Source organism: Suncus etruscus, chromosome 11, assembly GCF_024139225.1.
Source record: "Suncus etruscus isolate mSunEtr1 chromosome 11, mSunEtr1.pri.cur, whole genome shotgun sequence".
In the NCBI taxonomy this organism is placed as follows: domain Eukaryota; kingdom Metazoa; phylum Chordata; class Mammalia; order Eulipotyphla; family Soricidae; genus Suncus; species Suncus etruscus.
The window spans coordinates 100,228,730-100,247,310 of NC_064858.1; the positions used below are offsets into that span (position 1 = coordinate 100,228,730).

Sequence of the window (18,581 nt, forward strand, 5' to 3'; positions counted from 1 at the left end):
GAAATAAAAGTCATTCAAACCATATTACTGAGTGCCTTTTATCACTCCAGTCTTTCTGGCAATTTATTTCTAACAGGAAAAAAAAAAACAACCTGAGGAGACTTTTTGAAGAATTCTTTAACTTTGAGTAAACTTTTCTGCGAATACCTTGATATCAAAGGTAGATGGCCTTATCACTATTAAGTGAGAGTACTTAATGCAGAAACTATATTTAACATGTGCTAAATATACCTTTTAGTCTAATCAACAAAATGGGAGAAACACATGTAGTCAAGAAAAAAATTGGAATATATTGTTTTCTGTTCATTGATTGCCTGACATATCATTGAAACATATTAGCTTATCAACTCAAGCATATTAATATCTGAGCATACAATTTTTGTATTCAGTTATGCTACCAATTCTATACTTGTATCAAATTTCAATGTTTAAAAGCATTGAAGAATTCCAGTAGTAAATTTTTTTTGTCAGGGGTTGCTAGATAGGAAATTTTTGATCAAGGGTTTAGGCATATCATGTGAAACCCAGTGTCATTTGGTAGGTAGGCATGGATAGCCAGGGCACTCAGATACATGACTGAAAAGGAGATATTAGTATGAATCTTATTCAAGATTACTCATTAACAAGTATATAGCTCCACCTCTAATTTCTTTCTCTCTGTGATGATTCTGTTCCAGTAGTGAGGTTCAAGATACTCAGACTTATTTGACTTTCTGCTTCCTTTTCAGAAAAAAAAAATTACTCAGCACTCACCTAAAAAATCTACTTTCATGAAGAAACAACCCAAAAGCTCCCCATCTAACATACTCCATAGCATCGGACTTCTCTATTACCCTCACCTTCCTCCCTTAGTTCCAGCAAACTTAGGGGTGGTATTGTCCATTTTGGAAAACTGAGTCACTAGTCTTCTCTAAAAGCAAAAATAAAATAGCAACCACCTACTGCATTTGCTGTCCATAAATAAAAGAAAATTTTTCTATGATGCATATAGTATGGGGAAAGTCCTTACAAATAACTGTAACTCCAACTTTTGGAAGATATCACGGATGCTTCTAATTTGCCTCCCATGGCTACCCACAAATACAAACTTTTGTTTGTTTTGTTTTTTTAGGCCACACCCAGTGACACTCAGGAGTTATTCATGGCTATGCGCTCAGAAATTGCTCCCAGTTTGGGGGACATATGAGACGCTGGGTATTGAACCGAAGTCTGTCCTGGGTCAGCAGAGTGCAAGGCAAATGCCCTACCTCTGTGCTAGGCCTCCGGCCCTTTATCTTTCATTGTTATCTTTAAGTTTCTTTACTTAAAACTGCTGTAAGTTTCTTTACTTAAAACTGCTGAGAACCAAAGTAATATTTAAAAAAAGTCACGGCAAAGTTTTTTATCATTTGGTTCAAGGCATTCAGGAGGTTAAATCAATGTTTTATTTATGCAAATTAGAATTTTATAACAATCTACTTGGTCAATTTCCTTAATACCTGCTTACAGTAAGAAAAAATATTACATTTTTCTCTGATCTTGACATTATTTAATTTATTTAAATTGTATCTCTAATACTTATTATAATAAACACAGTAACATAAAAGTAGAAATGCTACATAGCTCATTATGTGAGTTATAGCTTTGTAAACTTACCTTTAAGACAAGGTTTCTTATAGTGTAATTATCACATTCATTGACGCTGATAACCAGAACCTCAACTTTTCCGTATATTCCTCTCTTTTCTGGCCAGTATAGTACACATTTCTGGAGAGGAAGAAAAACACAGAAAATGTTCATGGTTTTCATGGGCTTAGGAAAGCTTTTCACTGTAGCATCTAAAACATTTTAATTAATTTAATTAATCAAAAATATAAAATGTCAAAGTTCACAATCCAATAAATGTACTAGAACCATTTAGTTACAAGGCTTGCCTTTTTTTTTGTCACACCTGGCTCTGCAATCAGGAGTTATTTCTGGTGATGCAGGGGTCAGATTATATAGGATGCCAGGGATCAAAACAGTTAGCCACCTGGCTCTATCCATTTCACTAACTCTACAGCCAAGAGTTATCAATTTTGGGAGGGGGGGTGTTTGAGCCACACCCAGTGACACTCAGGGGTTACTCTTGGTTATGAGCTCAGAAATGGCTCCTGGCTTGTGGGACCATCTGGGACCCTGGGGTTGAACCATGGTCTGTCTTGGGTCACCCGCGTACAAGGCAAACGTCCTACTGCTGTGTCATCACTCCGGCCCCAAGAGTTACCAATTTTAAAAATGTGATGCATATTGTATAAATTATATCTCAATACATGTGCTCTTAAATAAGGTATTAAGTTTTCATTTGTAGATGTTGAACCATGTTGCTTCTCATCCAGTACAAGAAGCAATTAAGATTAAAAAAAATTAAGAACAAAATAAGAAATAAATTCAGAAACCAAGATTCAAACATCAGTTTATTGTATGAGGATCAAGACTTATAAATGAAAGGGATGTTGTCTCTCTGAAATCAAGGCAAATTCATTGATTCAGTGCCTAATAAGAGGATGTTTAATTGTCAAAAGCCACAGAATAAATTTTTTTTTTTGAAAGTAAGGTAGATGTATGGGGCTGGAGTGGTAGGGCAGCAGTAGGGATCTTGCCTTGCATGCGGCTGACCCAGGACTAACCTCAGTTTAATCCCTGGGTTCCCATATGGTCCCCCAAGCCAGGAGCAATTTCTGAATGCATAACCAGGAGTAAACCCTGAGCATTGCTGCATGTGGCCCAAAAATCTAAAAAATAAATAAATAAGTAAAATAAGAAAGTAAGTTATATATGGTCATCATTATCACATTTTAGGGATGTACTTCCTATGACCAATGGTCTTTTCACTTAGGAAATATACCATATTTTTTGCTCTATAAGATGTACCTGACCATAAAGGCACACATAATTTTTAGATGAGGAAAACAAGAAAAAATATTCTAAAGCAAATGGTACAGTAGTACCTTTAATTGATGGCAGCTGGGAACAACTAGCCTGCAAGACCAAAGTATATTTACAATATGCTTGGTCCACAGCCGGTTAAACACATTTACCTAACTTTTTATTTTAAGGAAAATAGTACGTCTTACGGTATGAAAAATAAGGTAATAAAATATACGCATAGTAGAAGTAGCTATTGTTTTTATAACGAGGCTTTTTTTTAAGAGTTTAGTAAAAGTGGTAACTACTATAAACAATAATACACTATGGTGGTAGTTTTTGGGTTCTGAGATTCAGAGTCCGAATTTTGTTTTCATCACTTGCTCTGAATTCATAAGCAGAATACTAATCTTTCTGGTCTTGATTTCTTCAAAATTTAATACATAGAATGCACTTAGGACAAAGTCAGGCATAAATAAGCATTTAAAACATGTTGCTATTAGGACCAGAATACTAATACAGTGGGTAGGGAATTGTGTGTGGCCTTGCATGTGGCCAACCCAGGCTTAATGCCTGGCATCCTTTATGGTCTCCTATGCCCACCAGGAGTGATTCCTAAATGCAGAGCCAGGAATAGCCTCTGAGCACCTCTGGGTGTGGTCCCAAAACAAAAGAACATTGCTGGGGCCGGAGAGATAGCATGGAGGTAAGGCGTTTGCCTCTCATGCAGGAGGTCATCGGTTCGAATCCCGGCGTCCCATATATGGTCCTCCCGTGCCTGCCAGGAGCAATTTCTGAGCCTGGAGCCAGGAATAACCCCTGAGCACTGCCGGGTGTGACCCAAAAACCACAAAAAAAAAAAAAAAAAAAAAAAAAAAAAAAAAAAAAAAAAGAACATTGCTATTATTATAGTTATTAACTTTTATATTTATTATTGACTTTAATTTCAAGTGATTAGATAATACATTGCATGCTACTATATGTAAGCTTCATTGTTAAAATATAACTATAAATATGACTCAGGCAATATTAAAGAACTACAAAATAACTATATATTTTATTTTTTGATTTGTTTGTTTTTGGACCACACATTATGGTGCTCAGAGGCTATTTCCTGCTTAGTACTCAAGGTCTGTCCTAGCAGTATTCAGGGATCAGGCAGTACCTGGACTTGAACTGTAACATTCTGCATGCAAATTATATGTGCTAGCCTGTTGAGTCAACTTTTTGGTTCAGAACTAAAAATATTTTTATTGTAATGACTAAGAATGTACTATTTGGAAATGGTTGTTTTATTTAGAGTGCCCAGAGAAGCTATGTTAATTTCAGAAGTACTTTTTTTTGATGACATATTGATTATTTTCTTTCAAACATTCACATATGCACACACTTATAGGAAAATGCCTTCATTTGTCTTTAGTAGCCCAAACACATTTCTTTGCATTTATGTCATTTGCAAATGACCACACAAATATAAATGAACTCTGAACAGATTTAAAATAACAGCAAAAAAAAAAAAGAAAAAAGAAAAAAGAAAGAAAGAAAGAAAGAAAGAAAGAAAAAGAAAAAACCAAAACAGGATTATAGAACTCATGCAGAAGACATATAAAATACCAGCAAAATGCTTCTGTAGTTCCATATTACTAATCTCAAATGCCCCTCATTAAGAATTACAAGGAATCCACTACACTCACTGATTCACTGATTCTTGTATATCCATTATAATAAAAATATGTTAGCATCTTCTAGGTACCGGTCCTTTCCCAAACAAAATAAATCATTGCATATCATCTACTTTCTTGCCACATCACACTCAAGACTGGCAATCTGGGTAAAGGCTTCCTCTGGCTAGCATAACATTCGCTAGGAAAAGCAACCTTTTATAAATAGAATGATATTTTCCCCCTCCCCACTTACAAAGCTGCCAAGTGTCTAAAAATTTCCCGCTTGTTCAAGATAATTATACTAACCAATCTGCCTGGTTTCTTTCCAAGAAGCATCAGTTATTTCGCTGCAAGAAGCAAGCTACAGTGCATCTTACAACCCTCCCGGATGAATTCAAGAAGATTGACGAAGAATCTTCCCAAAGGTTGTTCAAGAAAGACATTCAGTGTTTTCAGTGGTTCAGCAGTCTGGTGTCTGTGTGTCTGGTAGTTCATGTTCTAGTGTCCCCTCCAGACCTGAAGTGGCTAGGTAAGGTAGCAAGGCTAAATTGACTCCTAACAATACTTGAACAGCTTGCGTACCTACTTGGTAAATGAAAATGCAACTCGCCTCTCTCTCTCAAGCTTGCCGGGTCCCTCTTGAATGTTTTTCTTGACTCTTTACCAAATATGCCATTGGCAGCCGGAGGTCCCTGCTAGACAATGCAATGCGACTTGTTCATTCAAACAACCCTTAATTAGCATCTCATCTCCTTTATAAGATACAATAGCTTATTTTCACACACGGAATACATTCTTCCCACTTTTGGGAGAACAAAGGAATAAAAAGGAGAATAGGGTGTTTCTGACTATGAGATGGGGGAGAGCTACAAATGTAGTTGTTTCCAAGAGCATAAGCGAAGCTCATGTAATTTTTGTGAAGAGGTTTTTATGGTTTCTGCATTGTGGTGCAAACAATAGTATGGAAGAAGCAGAAATGCAAGAAAAGAAAATTCTCTTTTACAGATAATGTAAAACCACATGGATTGTAGGTAATTCAGAAAGCATGCTATTTGAGCAGAACATAACCCCAAGTCATCACTATTCTTCTGCTAACTGGGCTGATTTTTTTCACTAACACTTTTAAATTTATTTTTTATTAATCCCAAGGTCTCATAATTTGGAACAGGAAAAAGTTTTTTTTTACAGGGTGATGGGTTTCTTGTGCACAGTAATTAGAGAAGCCTAACTATAAAGATTCTGGAACCAGGCCAATTCTTCCTAATCAGGGATTTATAGCAAAAGCAGAGTCCAGTGCAAAGCAATGCAAGCTCATTTTTCTTCTCTTTTCTTCCTTTGGTTTTCCCTCATTCTTTCTCTGTTAAGGTTTTTTATTTGTTTTTTCGGCCACATCCGGCGATGCTCAGGGGCTACTCCTGGCTATCTTCTCAGAAATTGCTCCTGGCTTGGGAAACTATATATATTGATATAGATGGGATTCTGGGGGACTGAACCACAGTCCATCTTAGGCTAGTGCCGATAAGGCAGACGCTCTACTGCTCTGCGCCATTGTTCCAGCCGCTATATTAAGGCTTCTTGTGTATACTAATAAAGCTTTACTTAGTATTTTAATTTTTTAAATTTTCTCTTAATTCTGTGCACAAAAAAAGTATTTTTGTTTATTTTTAGGGGACCACAGCTGGTGATACTCAGGGGTTATTCCTGGTTATGCGCTCAGAAATTGCTCCTGGCTTGGGGGACCATATGGGACTTGAGGAGATCAAACCACAGTCCATCCTAGGTTAGCAAATGCAAGGCAAAAGCTGTACCACTTGTGCCACTGCTCCGGCCGCAAGATCAAAAATATTTGTGTTGTTTGAACTTAAATGTTATATGTATCATTTGTAGACAGTAGCTCTAAAATAAACAAAATAAATGCCCAAATTAATTTAGGTTGCATTAGCATATGAGAGGCAGAGAATGGACCAGATTGTCTAAAGTTAGTATTTTAGTAATTCTTAGTGTTCCCCATAAACATTATTAACATAGTGTAGCAACTTAATATTAAAAGTACCTTCTTTTAATATTGGCTAAGGATTTGAGTCAAATGGTAAAAGCACATGCTTAGCAAGTGCAAAACCCAGAGTTTGAGTCCCAACAGGGGATGGTCATGAAATCTCACCATTACCAAGGTGACCCTGGTCTCCCTGAATACTGCTGGGTGGCTTCTATAAAAAAAATAAAGTAACTTTCCCAGCATTCTTTCAGCTAATCCCTCCCACAATCATTTGATTTAGGAAAAGCAGATGGCAGATCTGCAGAACAGATTCTATTATTCTTAGAATTATATTTTTACTATATCAATTTTTAGCAAAGAAAATTGACACTCAGATGTTTTGGTAGAGGTCCCTGGAATAATTCCCTTCAGACGAAGCCTCTAAGCAAATATCACATTTATTTTAATATGCCTTTTTTTTAATCAAACAAGAGGTGACTTTGAAATATAATATTTAATGATATTAAAGTTTGATAGTACATTGTTTACAATCAGCTGGAGTATACACTTTTTACTTTCAACAAATTTTCTTTAATTTCTTTTTTGTTTGTTTCGATTTGTTTTGTTTTGGGGCCATGCCTGGTGACACTCAGGGATTACTCCTAGCTCTGCACTCAGAAATCGCTCCTGGCTTAGGAGACCATATGGGACGCCGGGGATGCGGGGATGCATGCAAGACAAATGCCCTACCACTGCACAACCACTCCGGACCTCAAATATCTTTAATTTCTGTAATCTCAACCTCCCCTCTTTTTTGGGGTGGAGAGGCTTGGGCCACAGCATCAGTGCTCATGGCTTGCTCCTAGCTCTGTGTTCAGGAACACTTCTGTAGGGGATTGGGGGACATAGTTTATGAGTATCGAAGTCTGGTTGGCTGTATACAAAGCATATGCTCTCCTCATTGAACCATCTCTCTGTCCCTTACCCTCCATTTCTTTACCACTGTATTTACTAATTCTTCCCTTCCCTTTGCAAAATAAACTGATCTTTAGAAAACTCTCAATGCTCCTAATTTGCTTTTATTTTAAAATTATTTTACAAGTCTTTGCTTTCTTATTTTGATGAAACAGAATTGGTAAATATTAATGATGTATAAAGGGAAGAATTTACATAAGCTGTGTGATCTAGAAGTCTAGTTTTAGACGATCTTGAAAACAAACAAAACCCAACAGAGTGAGTTCTGTAATAAAAAATGAAACACATTTTAATGTGAATACATGGATATATTTTAAGAAAAATGAAACATTAGCTTTTCTGTTTGGGTGTGTGATTTTTCATTCTGACTCTCCCCAGCCAAATGTGTCAAATAAGAGGTCTTTCAAATATAGCTAGAAGCAGAGCAGTGAGCTGAAGTAATTGACTTTAAACTAGCAAATTAAACTCAAGGTGTAAACTTATATTTGAAATACAAGTATGTTTGAAATGGCAGGTGAGTCATTTTACTTGGAGACTGTCAGTTTCTAAATTTCAGGCCACACTTAATGGCTTAAACCCTGGGCACATGAGATTGTCAAACCCTGGGCATATGAGAAATGGGTTCAGGTTTTTTTAGCATTGTTGCCCCTCACCCCGGGTCAGGCTTCCCATTTACTGAACATCTCTACCTCTGGTTTTCCAGGGAAATTGGATGCCAATAACTGGATCTTTACTATTCCCATGTCAGTGGGACCCTAACTTTATCCTCCCTGTGTATTTGGTCAATTACTGGTGATGGAGGTTGGCTTGTAGATTTATTTTCACTCTTGGCACAGAGCACAAAGTGTGGTTCCTCATATCCACCTCATCCTTCACAGGTTGACCTGTTACATTAGTGTGACTATTCCCATCAAAGTCCAATGCACACTTTTAAATTGCTTGCTATTTTGCATGAGGAGGTCCAACAAATTTTTTGATCAAGGCAAATGTGAATAAATTAATTTATTAATTATCACTCATTTTATTATTAATTATTTTAATTAATTGTCATTATTGATTTATTTTTATTGATTTAGTTTGGGTTTGGGGCCACCCCTGCAGTGCTTAGGGTTTACTGCAGTGCTCAGGAATTACTCCTGAAGGGCTCAAAGGACCCTATAGGACACCAAGTATTTAACTTGGATTGTCCACATGCAAGGCAGATGCTCAACCTGCTGTACTATCACTCTGACCCATGAAAGCAATTTTTTAAAATAGAATCAAAATACTTTTCTAAACTTCTCTTCCATTCTTAAAGGTACTGGTTAGAGTTTTTTGTTTGTTTTTGTTTTTGGGTCACACCCGGCAGTGCTCAGGGGTTACTCCTGGCTCTGCACTTCGAAATCACTCCTAGCTTGGGGGACCATATAGGACACCAGGGTATCGAACTGCAGTCCATCCTGGATTAGTGCATGCAAGGCAAATGCCCTACTGCTTGGGCCACTGTTCTGGCCCCAGGTTAGAGGTTCTTATCTGGATTTGAAGCAATCCTGCATCTCTACCAATCCTGCATGCCTTAGTTACGGCTTATTTTGAATTCTTTTCCCTTCCACATTATGTGTGGAAAGAAGAGTTGAGAAAAGCATGAGCTATGCTATGGAAAATTAAAAAATACATATATAATTTATATAAGTGCTTACAATGCATTATGGGTTATAGTATTGATAGACAGTGTTGTTGTATGTAGAAATACATATTAATGGGGCCCGGAGAGATAGCATAGCGGCGTTTGCCTTGCAAGCAGCCCATCCAGGACCAAAGGTGGTTGGTTCAAATCCCGGTGTCCCATATGGTCCCCCGTGCCTGCCAGGAGCTATTTCTGAGCAGACAGCCAGGAGTAACCCCTGAGTACAGCTGGGTGTGGCCCCAAAAGCCAAAAAAAAAAAAACAACATATTAATTATAGAGTCCTGGATGGTGGTGGATGAAGGTGGATAAATGGTGAGGACTTTGCCAGCCCAGGCACCTGCAAACCCTTCCAGCGGCACATCTGCATGTTCAGGGTAACTGCGAGGAAATGATCCACAGGCAATCAGTTTCAGGAGACATCAGCTTTATTCAAGGCCCTACTTATCATGTGTGGCTTCTAAGCTTAAACCTTTTAAGCAGGTTACTTCAGCGGCCCAGCATCTCAACCTGTTTCCTATTCCTCTTTCCTGCCAACGCCTCCAGCCGCTTCCTGCTCCATCCTTTACACCCCGCAAACAATTCCTTTGTTACCTTCCATAAACCCCTCCCAAAAGTGGGCTAGTCTGACCAGCAGGTAATATTAGCATTTTTCCTGGCAGGGGGTGACAATTGTACTCCACCACCAAAGTGCCATGAACTTCTACCATTGACCCATTGTCACCTCTAGATTGGTCTCTCTTTTTCTTCACCCTCTCCACTCTGCATGGTAAATGGTTTTATAATGTAAGACCAAGGATTTACCATTGTTCAATACTGCCATTTCCCTTGTTTTGTCTCTATGTTCCACAGATGAATCTTATCATCTGATGCTTTTCTTCTCCCTTTGACATATCACTTAACATGAGACCCTCCAGTTCCAATCATGTTACAGTAAATTGAATGATTTCCTTTTTATACAGATGTATCAGATTCTACTATATCTATACCACACATTTTAAAAATCTACTCTTATTTTTTGTCTTTGGGCCACACCCAGCAGTGCTCTGTACTCAAAATCATTCCTGGAAGGCTCAAGGTACCATATGGGATGCCAGGGATTGATCTTGGGTTGGCTGCATGCAAAGCAAATGACCTAACTGCTATGCTATCTCCCTGGTCCCTTTTATTTTTTTTATTTTTTTTAAATTTTTTATTTTTAACTATGAGAACAAAGATGCAAAGAAAGAGGACAAGGTAAAGTTATAGTGGAAGGACAATAACCCATAACATAATTCTCAGAAGTCCCCTTGCTGATATCTTAACTTTGAAATTTCAGCCAAAGAACATTAAGATAAATAAGACAGATCCATGTACAATTACTTTGTCCCTCAAGTCCCCAGATTGTAACACATTATAATATTTCTTAACAGCACACAAGGCAATCTAAAGCCATAAAACTTATGTAACTCCTTAAACATTAGAGGCATAGTATTTTTCTACATTTCCATGTACATGCATATTAGCTTAAGTTAACCTCAACTTTTAAGTGGGTGCTTTTTAAGGATTAGAGTCAAAGGAGCACAGTAAAAATGGTGTTAGAGTGGCATTTGTTGTTTGCATAGGCCCACCAAAATATGAGGGACATGGAGAGGAATAACCTTGGCCTAAATACAAAGAGACCCGACCCCTGAAGTTTCCTGGCACAAGACCAACTCTAGGCTACAGGCAAGCTAGATCATCCAATCCAAGACATTGTCTGTAGTGCCATCACACTTTTATTTTTTACACAGTCTCTGTTGTTGGTATCATGTTTCTGTATTAAAGATCCTGTAATCTGCATATCCTACATTGAAGTCAGGATGTGGAGCATCCTCTCCTTTCACCTCACAATCAAAGGGCAATGCAGGGAGCCCTGTCCTGTAAGTAGGTCGTTGTTGTTGTTAATTCTTCTCAGTTGTTAAGGAAAGTCTCTTTTGAGCAGGTCGATGTCTGAGCAGTGTAGGGTCTTCCGTGGTAGACGATTACTTCCAGGTGATGTTATAGACAAGCCTGGATGTTTCATGGATGGCTTCCCTGGTTCAGGATGAATGGAAAATGCCCTTTCTTCTGAGGTCTGTGCCTGGCCCCTTTTAAATCAATTTTAGTGATATTGGACATTTGCATGATTTTCATATCCTGGCCATTATACTAAGTGATAAAATAAACATAGATGTGTACAGTCTTTTGTATTAATATTTTTGTATTTGGGGGACAGGTGTTAAAAAATTTACTTGGGAATTTGATATTTACTTTCTGGAGGAATTGTCATACTATTTTCCATAATGATGAGGAAGATTTGTAAGTCAGACCAATACCCCAATTTTAAGATATTTTGCATATAGGGAATATGTTCTTCAGAAGTCCATATCATTTGGCTGAGTAATTCACATCTCAGAAACCAGTCTAATAAAATAATTAGAGATGTGACAAAAAAGAACACAATCTAAGTAAATTATTAGATACTATTTTAGTGCATACACAATGGCCATTTAAGATATTGTCAATGTTGACTTACTTATTATAGAAGAATGTGAATAATCTAATGATAAATAGTTTATGATGGAACACGCATATTCTTTTTTCTTTTTTCTTTTTTTTGGTTTTTGGGTCACATCCAGCAGTGCTCAGGGGTCACTCCTGGCTCTATGCTCAGAAATTGCTCCTGGCAGGCTTGGGAGACCATATGGGATGCCGGGATTCGAACCACCAACCCTCTACATGCAAGGTAAACACCCTACCTTCACACACATATTCTTTAAAACAGGAATTCTGGGAGCTGGAGTGATAGTAGAGTGGATAGAGCACTTGCTTTGCATGCAACATATCTGGATTTAGTTCCTGATACCCCATTTGTCCTCTGAGTCTGCAAGGAGTGTTCTCTGAGCACAGAGCCAGGAGTTAAGTACTGAACATTACCAGGCACGTCTCCCAAACCAAAATAAAATGAACGAATGAATGAATGAATGAATAAATAAATAAATAAAAATATGAAATGTGTAAATTCCCATGACTACCGTTTGCTGGTCTTTTTCCCCCCAGAGCTTCATTTACTTATTAATCCTTTAATCCTTATTATTTGAACAAAAGTCTAGGAGATTTTTCAAACTTAACTCATTAAAATTGGAACAGATTTTCTTTCTTTTCTTTTTTTTTTTTAATAATTTATTCATTAAAGCCGCATGGTAACAGACATTTTCTTAATTGGATTTCAACCATTTAAAAAAAATTTCTTAAACAAAAATTAATTGAAAGGAGTTTACTTAAGTGTTAGTGGAGGGAGAGAGAGAGAAAGCAAGAGAGATATGTACAAGTGAAACAGAATTTTCCAGAGTGGAAAGAAAAGCAGTGACTGGCTTTGGGAGATTGTATATAATTTCTCAGAATTGTCTTGGCCTGGAGTTCCTGCCATACATAAAAGTTAAACTGGGTATTGTCAAAAGAAAAACTTTGGAAGGCTTCATGACCCTTTTATACTCTTATCATGACATTAGATTCTCCTGTATCTTCCCCTTTTCTAGGGGAGTCCACCCTTCTCTGGGTGGGGAACTGATTTTCTTTCCTCATGAGTTTCCCTTGTTGTCTTTCAAGGTTTATGATATGACCTTTCCACCTCGCCTTCCAAATCAGAAATCTCAAAGTTAAACTCTTCCTTGTCTCTCTCACGTCAGTGGCAAATGTAGCACTATGGCTTTGGCTTCAGAAATATCTTTTATTTTGTCCCTTTCCCCCCATAGGTCTCTTGTCATCGTTTTAGTTCCACACTTCTTACATGGTACCTGATTACCTGGATTTGGAAAATCTTTTTAGTTGCTCCTTGTTGCCTTTAAAGTGCTTCTCAAAGGACTTTTTTTAGTATAGCCCTATGCCACCTGGCACAAAGTAATGCTCTAGTTTCTTTTTTCTTCACTCCCTACTATGTTACATGTACTTAGGTCATACTAACTGCTTAATTCACACATGCTATGTGCTTTTCTGTCTGCTTATGTATACTGCTGCTTTGCCTGGATTGAGTTATTTTTCAGGACCTTTCTGAAAAATCTGTAAAGCACCACATAAACTATTTGGCTAAGAATGGAATCAAGGGACTGGAGTGACAGCACAGCATTTGCCTTGCATGAGGCCAGCCTGAGTTCAATCGCTAGGAATCCATAATGTCCAGAAAGTTTGCCATGAGTGATTTCTGAGTGCTGAGCTAAGAGTAATGACTGAGTGCTATTGGATGTGGGTCTAAAACCATAAAATAATGTAATTAAGAGTCAGAGAATACATTACATAAGGTGATTGCCTTGCATACATACAGCAGACCTGGATTCTATTCCCAGTACTCCAAATGATCTGCACCTGAGATCCACCAGGAGTAATGCTTGAGCGCAAAGCTAGAAGCACACTCCAGCTATTGCACTCCTAGGAATATACCCTCGGAACACAAAAATACAATTCAAAAATCTCTTCCTTACACCTATATTTATTGCAGCACTATTTACAATAGCCAGACTCTGGAAACAACCAAGATGCCCTTCAACAGATGAGTGGCTAAGGAAACTGTGGTACATATACACAATGGAATATTATGCAGCCGTCAGGAGAGATGAAGTCATGAAATTTTCCTATACATGGATGTACATGGGGAATGGGAGCATTGCTGGAAGGAATGTTGCACTGGTATAGGGGAGTATTCTGTTTATGACTGAAACCCAACTACAAACATGCTTGTAATTATGGTACTTATAGATTTATTAAACAAAATTTAAAAACATATAGAAGCACGGTCAAATATGGAAAAAATAAAATTAAAATGAATCTTTTTGTAACTTTATTAGAAAAAAGACAAAGATATGTGAAGAGTAGGAAACTGAACATATAATTTATTTATAGAAAAGTTATTCTGTTGACATAGTTGGGTAGGTTATGGTCCAGTTGTAGAACGTTTACTTTGAAAGTATCAATCATCAATCACCCCTCCCTACCACACACTGGTCAATGGAAAAAAAATCACATTTGCAAGTCACAAAACTAGGACGAAGATCTATGTACATATAGATAATATGACTGTATTAAGCACTTGAGAGAAGTAATTTCCTTACTTCATGAAATACAAATTACCAAGTAATTATCTCACTTCATGAAGAATAAATTCTGCCTAACTCCTCTCTGAAGCTAACAGTGGGCACTCACCCTTGACTCTCTTCTCACCCATTATGTTGGTAATCGTTAGTAAAGAAACCATACAAGAATGAAAATATCGACTCTATAATTTATCATCTGATGATTTAGGCAAGTGACCCAATCTATCTGGGCTTTAGATTGACCATACAAATTGTGTTTACTACATATAGTCAATAAATGGTGATGCTTAGAAAATATCTCCCAGGACCAGGGGTGTGGCTCAGTGGTAGAAGACAAGTTCTCCTTGGTTTGATCTCATGACTCCTCCAAGTACCTATGGGAGTAGCCTTGATAGCTGCTAAGCACAGCCAGGCTCACACCCACTAGAGTCGAGCACCCCATAACAATCAAAAAGAGAGAAAATATCTTAGACTATAAAGAATGAGAGAGGCAACAAGTAACCTCCTGTGGTAGTTTGAAGACTAGAAATATGCTTGACAGTTTTAGATCTAACTCCAGCTTGGACCTCTATGATTTTTCTTTTGGTTTTTGTGCTACATTCAACTCTATTCTGGCTCTGTACTCAGGGGTCACTCCTGGCAGGCTTTGATGATCATTTGGGATAATAGGGAATCAAACCTAGATTGGCCCCATGTGAGACAAATACCCTACCTTCTCTATACTATGGTTGTGACCCCCAGCATCACTATGATAATACAATGGTTCATGTTCAAAGTGTTTAAAGACTGCTTTCTATCTTCTCTTTCTTTCAAGTTGAATTTCCTTTTTGAAATTTGTCTTTTTTGGGGGTGGGGGGAAGAGGGGGACAAACACCTAGCCACGCTCAGTGATTACTCCTGACTCTGTGCTCAGAAATCACTTCTGTCAGGTTCAGAGGACCTTATGGGTTGCTGGAAATAGAACCTGGATCAGCCACATGCAAGGCAAATGCCCTACTCATTGAGCTATCACTCCTGCCACATCCTCCTTGCAGGGGTCTCAAACTCGCGACCCTTGGGCCGCAAACGGCCCTCCCTACAACATTTTGTGGCCCTGCCTTAGAGGAATCTTTTTTTGTTTTGTTTTGTTTTAGTTGTTTGGATCACACCCCCCCTCAATGTTCAAGGTTTACTACTGACTTTGCACTCAAGGATCACCCCGACTTTGCCTCCTGTGGCCCCCAGGTAAATTGAGTTTGAGACCCCTGGTAGGTGAAGAAATTAAAATTTACCAATAATAAAATGTTTTTCTTTTGTTTCAATATGTGAAAATGGGTTTTTAAATCATGTTTAATTTTTCCTTACTCTTATTTTATAAGAAACATAACTGAGAATATTGGAATTATTCAATAAGAGTTGGCGATTATCCATTTATTATAAAGGTTCGTGAAAATACAAAGCCTGGGAATTTCTAAAGACTACTTAATTCCAATTTTGGGGGGAGGAAATTATTTTTGAATTTTTCAAACAATGATGCTTAACACAATTGAAAGCTGGCACATTTTTGGTAAACAGCGCTTTCCTGGTAGTGGGAAGGCAACTGCATAGTTCTTTTGAGCCAGGGTTTTTAGTATCAGTTTGATCTGTAAGTTTCCTCTACAGGACCGTATTTATATCTTTAGAGAGTCTGGAAAAAAGGAATTTTAGTTTAATTTAATGAGTAAGCAACGACAAAAATGTCAGTTTTTATGGCAATACTTGAAATTATGACTGGCCACAGGAAAATATACATAGAAAATATGTAAATAGTACTTTAACTTTGATATTTCCACGAGATATAATTTCGGTATTAAAAAAGACAACAGGTTAAAAAGGGAAGGAAAAAAATGCTCTATAATTTCTAAATTATACATAGAAAAACAAATTATGACATCTAACTAATCTTTTGATGCATTTTTAAATGAAAAATTTTGTCCAAAATAGCTCTCTTTGAGTTCTTTGTTGAGGTACGTGAATCCATCTGAGAAAGACAGTTACAAGTTAACTCAAAGGACTATGTTGTCATTATCATCAATACACCAACTCAGTGTCACTTTGGAATACACATTTATCTCATACAACAGCTCTGAAGAATAGAAAAGTTGGTTTTGCAGATGGAGAATAACTGTTTCTATTGGGCTGCTGCCATATTTTCTGGTTGCTTGCAGTATTCTTATTGAATTTCCTAAGACCTATGTCACAAAAATTTTTATTTTATTTTTTACTTTGGGGGAGGGTTTGGGGCCACACCCAGTGATGCTCAGGGGTTACTACTGGCTTTGTGCTCAGAAATAGTTCCTGGCAAGCTTGGGGACCATATAGGATGCCTGGAATGGAACCCAGGTTCGTCCTGGGTCAGGCATGTGCAAGGCAAATGCCCTACTGCTGTGCAATCTCTCTGGCCCCACAAAGCATTTTAATCTCTAGGGAATACTGTCTTATTAACCAAAAATCCTAGCTGCTTCTATCCTGATGAAATCTGGATTTAAGAACAAGTTAATGCATTGAAGGCATATTTCTAAATTTTTCTACGAGAGAACACAGCTCATAAATCGTAAGATTGAATGATGGGAATGCAACAATAAAATGATAAATTTAGTTTCCCCAGTTATTACATTCTATTCTGTAATTCTTTTTTTTTTTTTGTTTTTGGGCCACACCTGTTTGACACTCAGGGGTTACTCCTGCTATGCACTCAGAAATCGCCCCTGGCTGGGGGGGGGGACCATATGGGACGCTGGGGGATCGAACCGCAGTCCATCCTACGCTAGCGCTTGCAAGACAGATACCTTACCTCTAGCGCCACCTTCCCGGCCCTCTATTCTGTAATTCTTATGAAATATTGTCTCTCTCGCATTTGCATTGGCAAGTATTATTCTTAATAAACATGTAACAGAGAAGTAATGTTTTCTGTAGAAAATTCTATTTATGGCATGGCATAAATTACAGTGCCTTTTATGTTAGTTTTAGATGATTTTATTCTAAGTGGAAGAAACAAAATTAATAAAGGTATAAGTGTACTTTAAGAAAACATTTACATCATGACAATCTATTCAGAGAACTGCAATTCAACTTAAAGTGGACAGGGATAACATATTTAGTTTAGATCAACAAAATACTGATAAATTCTGCAAAAACTTGTTCACTTTTTTTTTTTTTTTGGTTTTTGGGCCACACCCGACGGTGTTCAGGGGTTACTCCTGGCTCCATGCTCAGAAATTGCTCCTGGCAGGCACAGGAAACCATATGGGACACCGGGATTCGAACCAACCACCTTTGGTCCTGGATTGGCTGCTTGCAAGGCAAACACCGCTGTGCTATCTCTTCGGACCCTTGTTCACTCTTTTAATTAAAAAATTCTATAGTATCTGCAATTATTTCTAATATTTTAGTTTTAAATTTCATTTTTGGGTGAAGATTTGCTTTATTCAAAGAAATTTATTCAGAGAAATAAAGAAATTCAGAAGATAACTGGGTGATTGAATGCATGACGGAAACTCTACTTCTGAACTTTGACTATTGCCCCAATAATATTTTTCTCTTTATAAGAAATACAAATGTCTTCTTTTGGTCTACTTTTCTTTCAGGATAATGGCGAATTAACAATTCTTTCTACAATTCTTCCCATTAGTTCTTTAGGTGTGTGTGTGTGTGTGTGTGTGTGTGTTTGTGTGTGTGTGTGTTAATAGTGGTGCTAGAGATAGAACCTAAGGCCTTAATCACATAAGGCAAGTGCTATAACTAGGGTCTCTCAAAATACATATTTTGAGGCCATATCATGTCATTTATAATTGTAGGACTGTATCTTACATGTGCATTATAACATCTGGTATTATGTAGTATTGAATTTTATTTTAAGTAACTTCTCTGGTAACAATGGTTTAAATATAAAGTCAATTTTATCTAATATTCACCTTTTTTGGTTAATATTAGCTTATACTTGTTCATATTTTCCATTTTAATATTTGAATGTCTCCTTGTACCAACTTATAACAGAATTTACTTACAATTAGTGTGATAATGTTTTACAATTGGTAAATCCATCATTTAGATTTAGTATGGTTATTGATTTCTGTCCTCAAATTTGGTTAGGATTTATCCAATTTTTGTATTACCTCTTCCTGTTTTTGTCCCTCCAATTAATTCTTTTAGTTTTTGTAACAAAATTATCTTTTACTCCTCTAACCAATTGGAAATATATACTCTATTACCAATCTTTTAGTGGTTAATCTTAAAATTTAACATGCATATTTATTTATATTTTTTATTAACTTCAATTTTCTGTGTGTGATTTTGGAGAATAACTGCTGTA

The 18,581-nt window shown here is 37.2% G+C and overlaps 1 protein-coding gene across 1 annotated transcript in view; it reads right to left on the reverse strand.

Moving 5' to 3' along the window:
- Positions 1-18,581, reverse strand: part of PTPRR (protein tyrosine phosphatase receptor type R) — a 357,511-nt gene that overhangs the window by 90,538 nt on the left and 248,392 nt on the right. Inside the window, exons 11-12 of the mRNA XM_049782793.1 lie at positions 1,636-1,746; positions 1,336-1,337 (exon numbers count right to left, since the gene is read on the reverse strand). Of these exons, the coding sequence (XP_049638750.1) occupies positions 1,336-1,337; positions 1,636-1,746 (113 nt within the window). The remainder of the gene's footprint in view (positions 1-1,335; positions 1,338-1,635; positions 1,747-18,581) is intronic.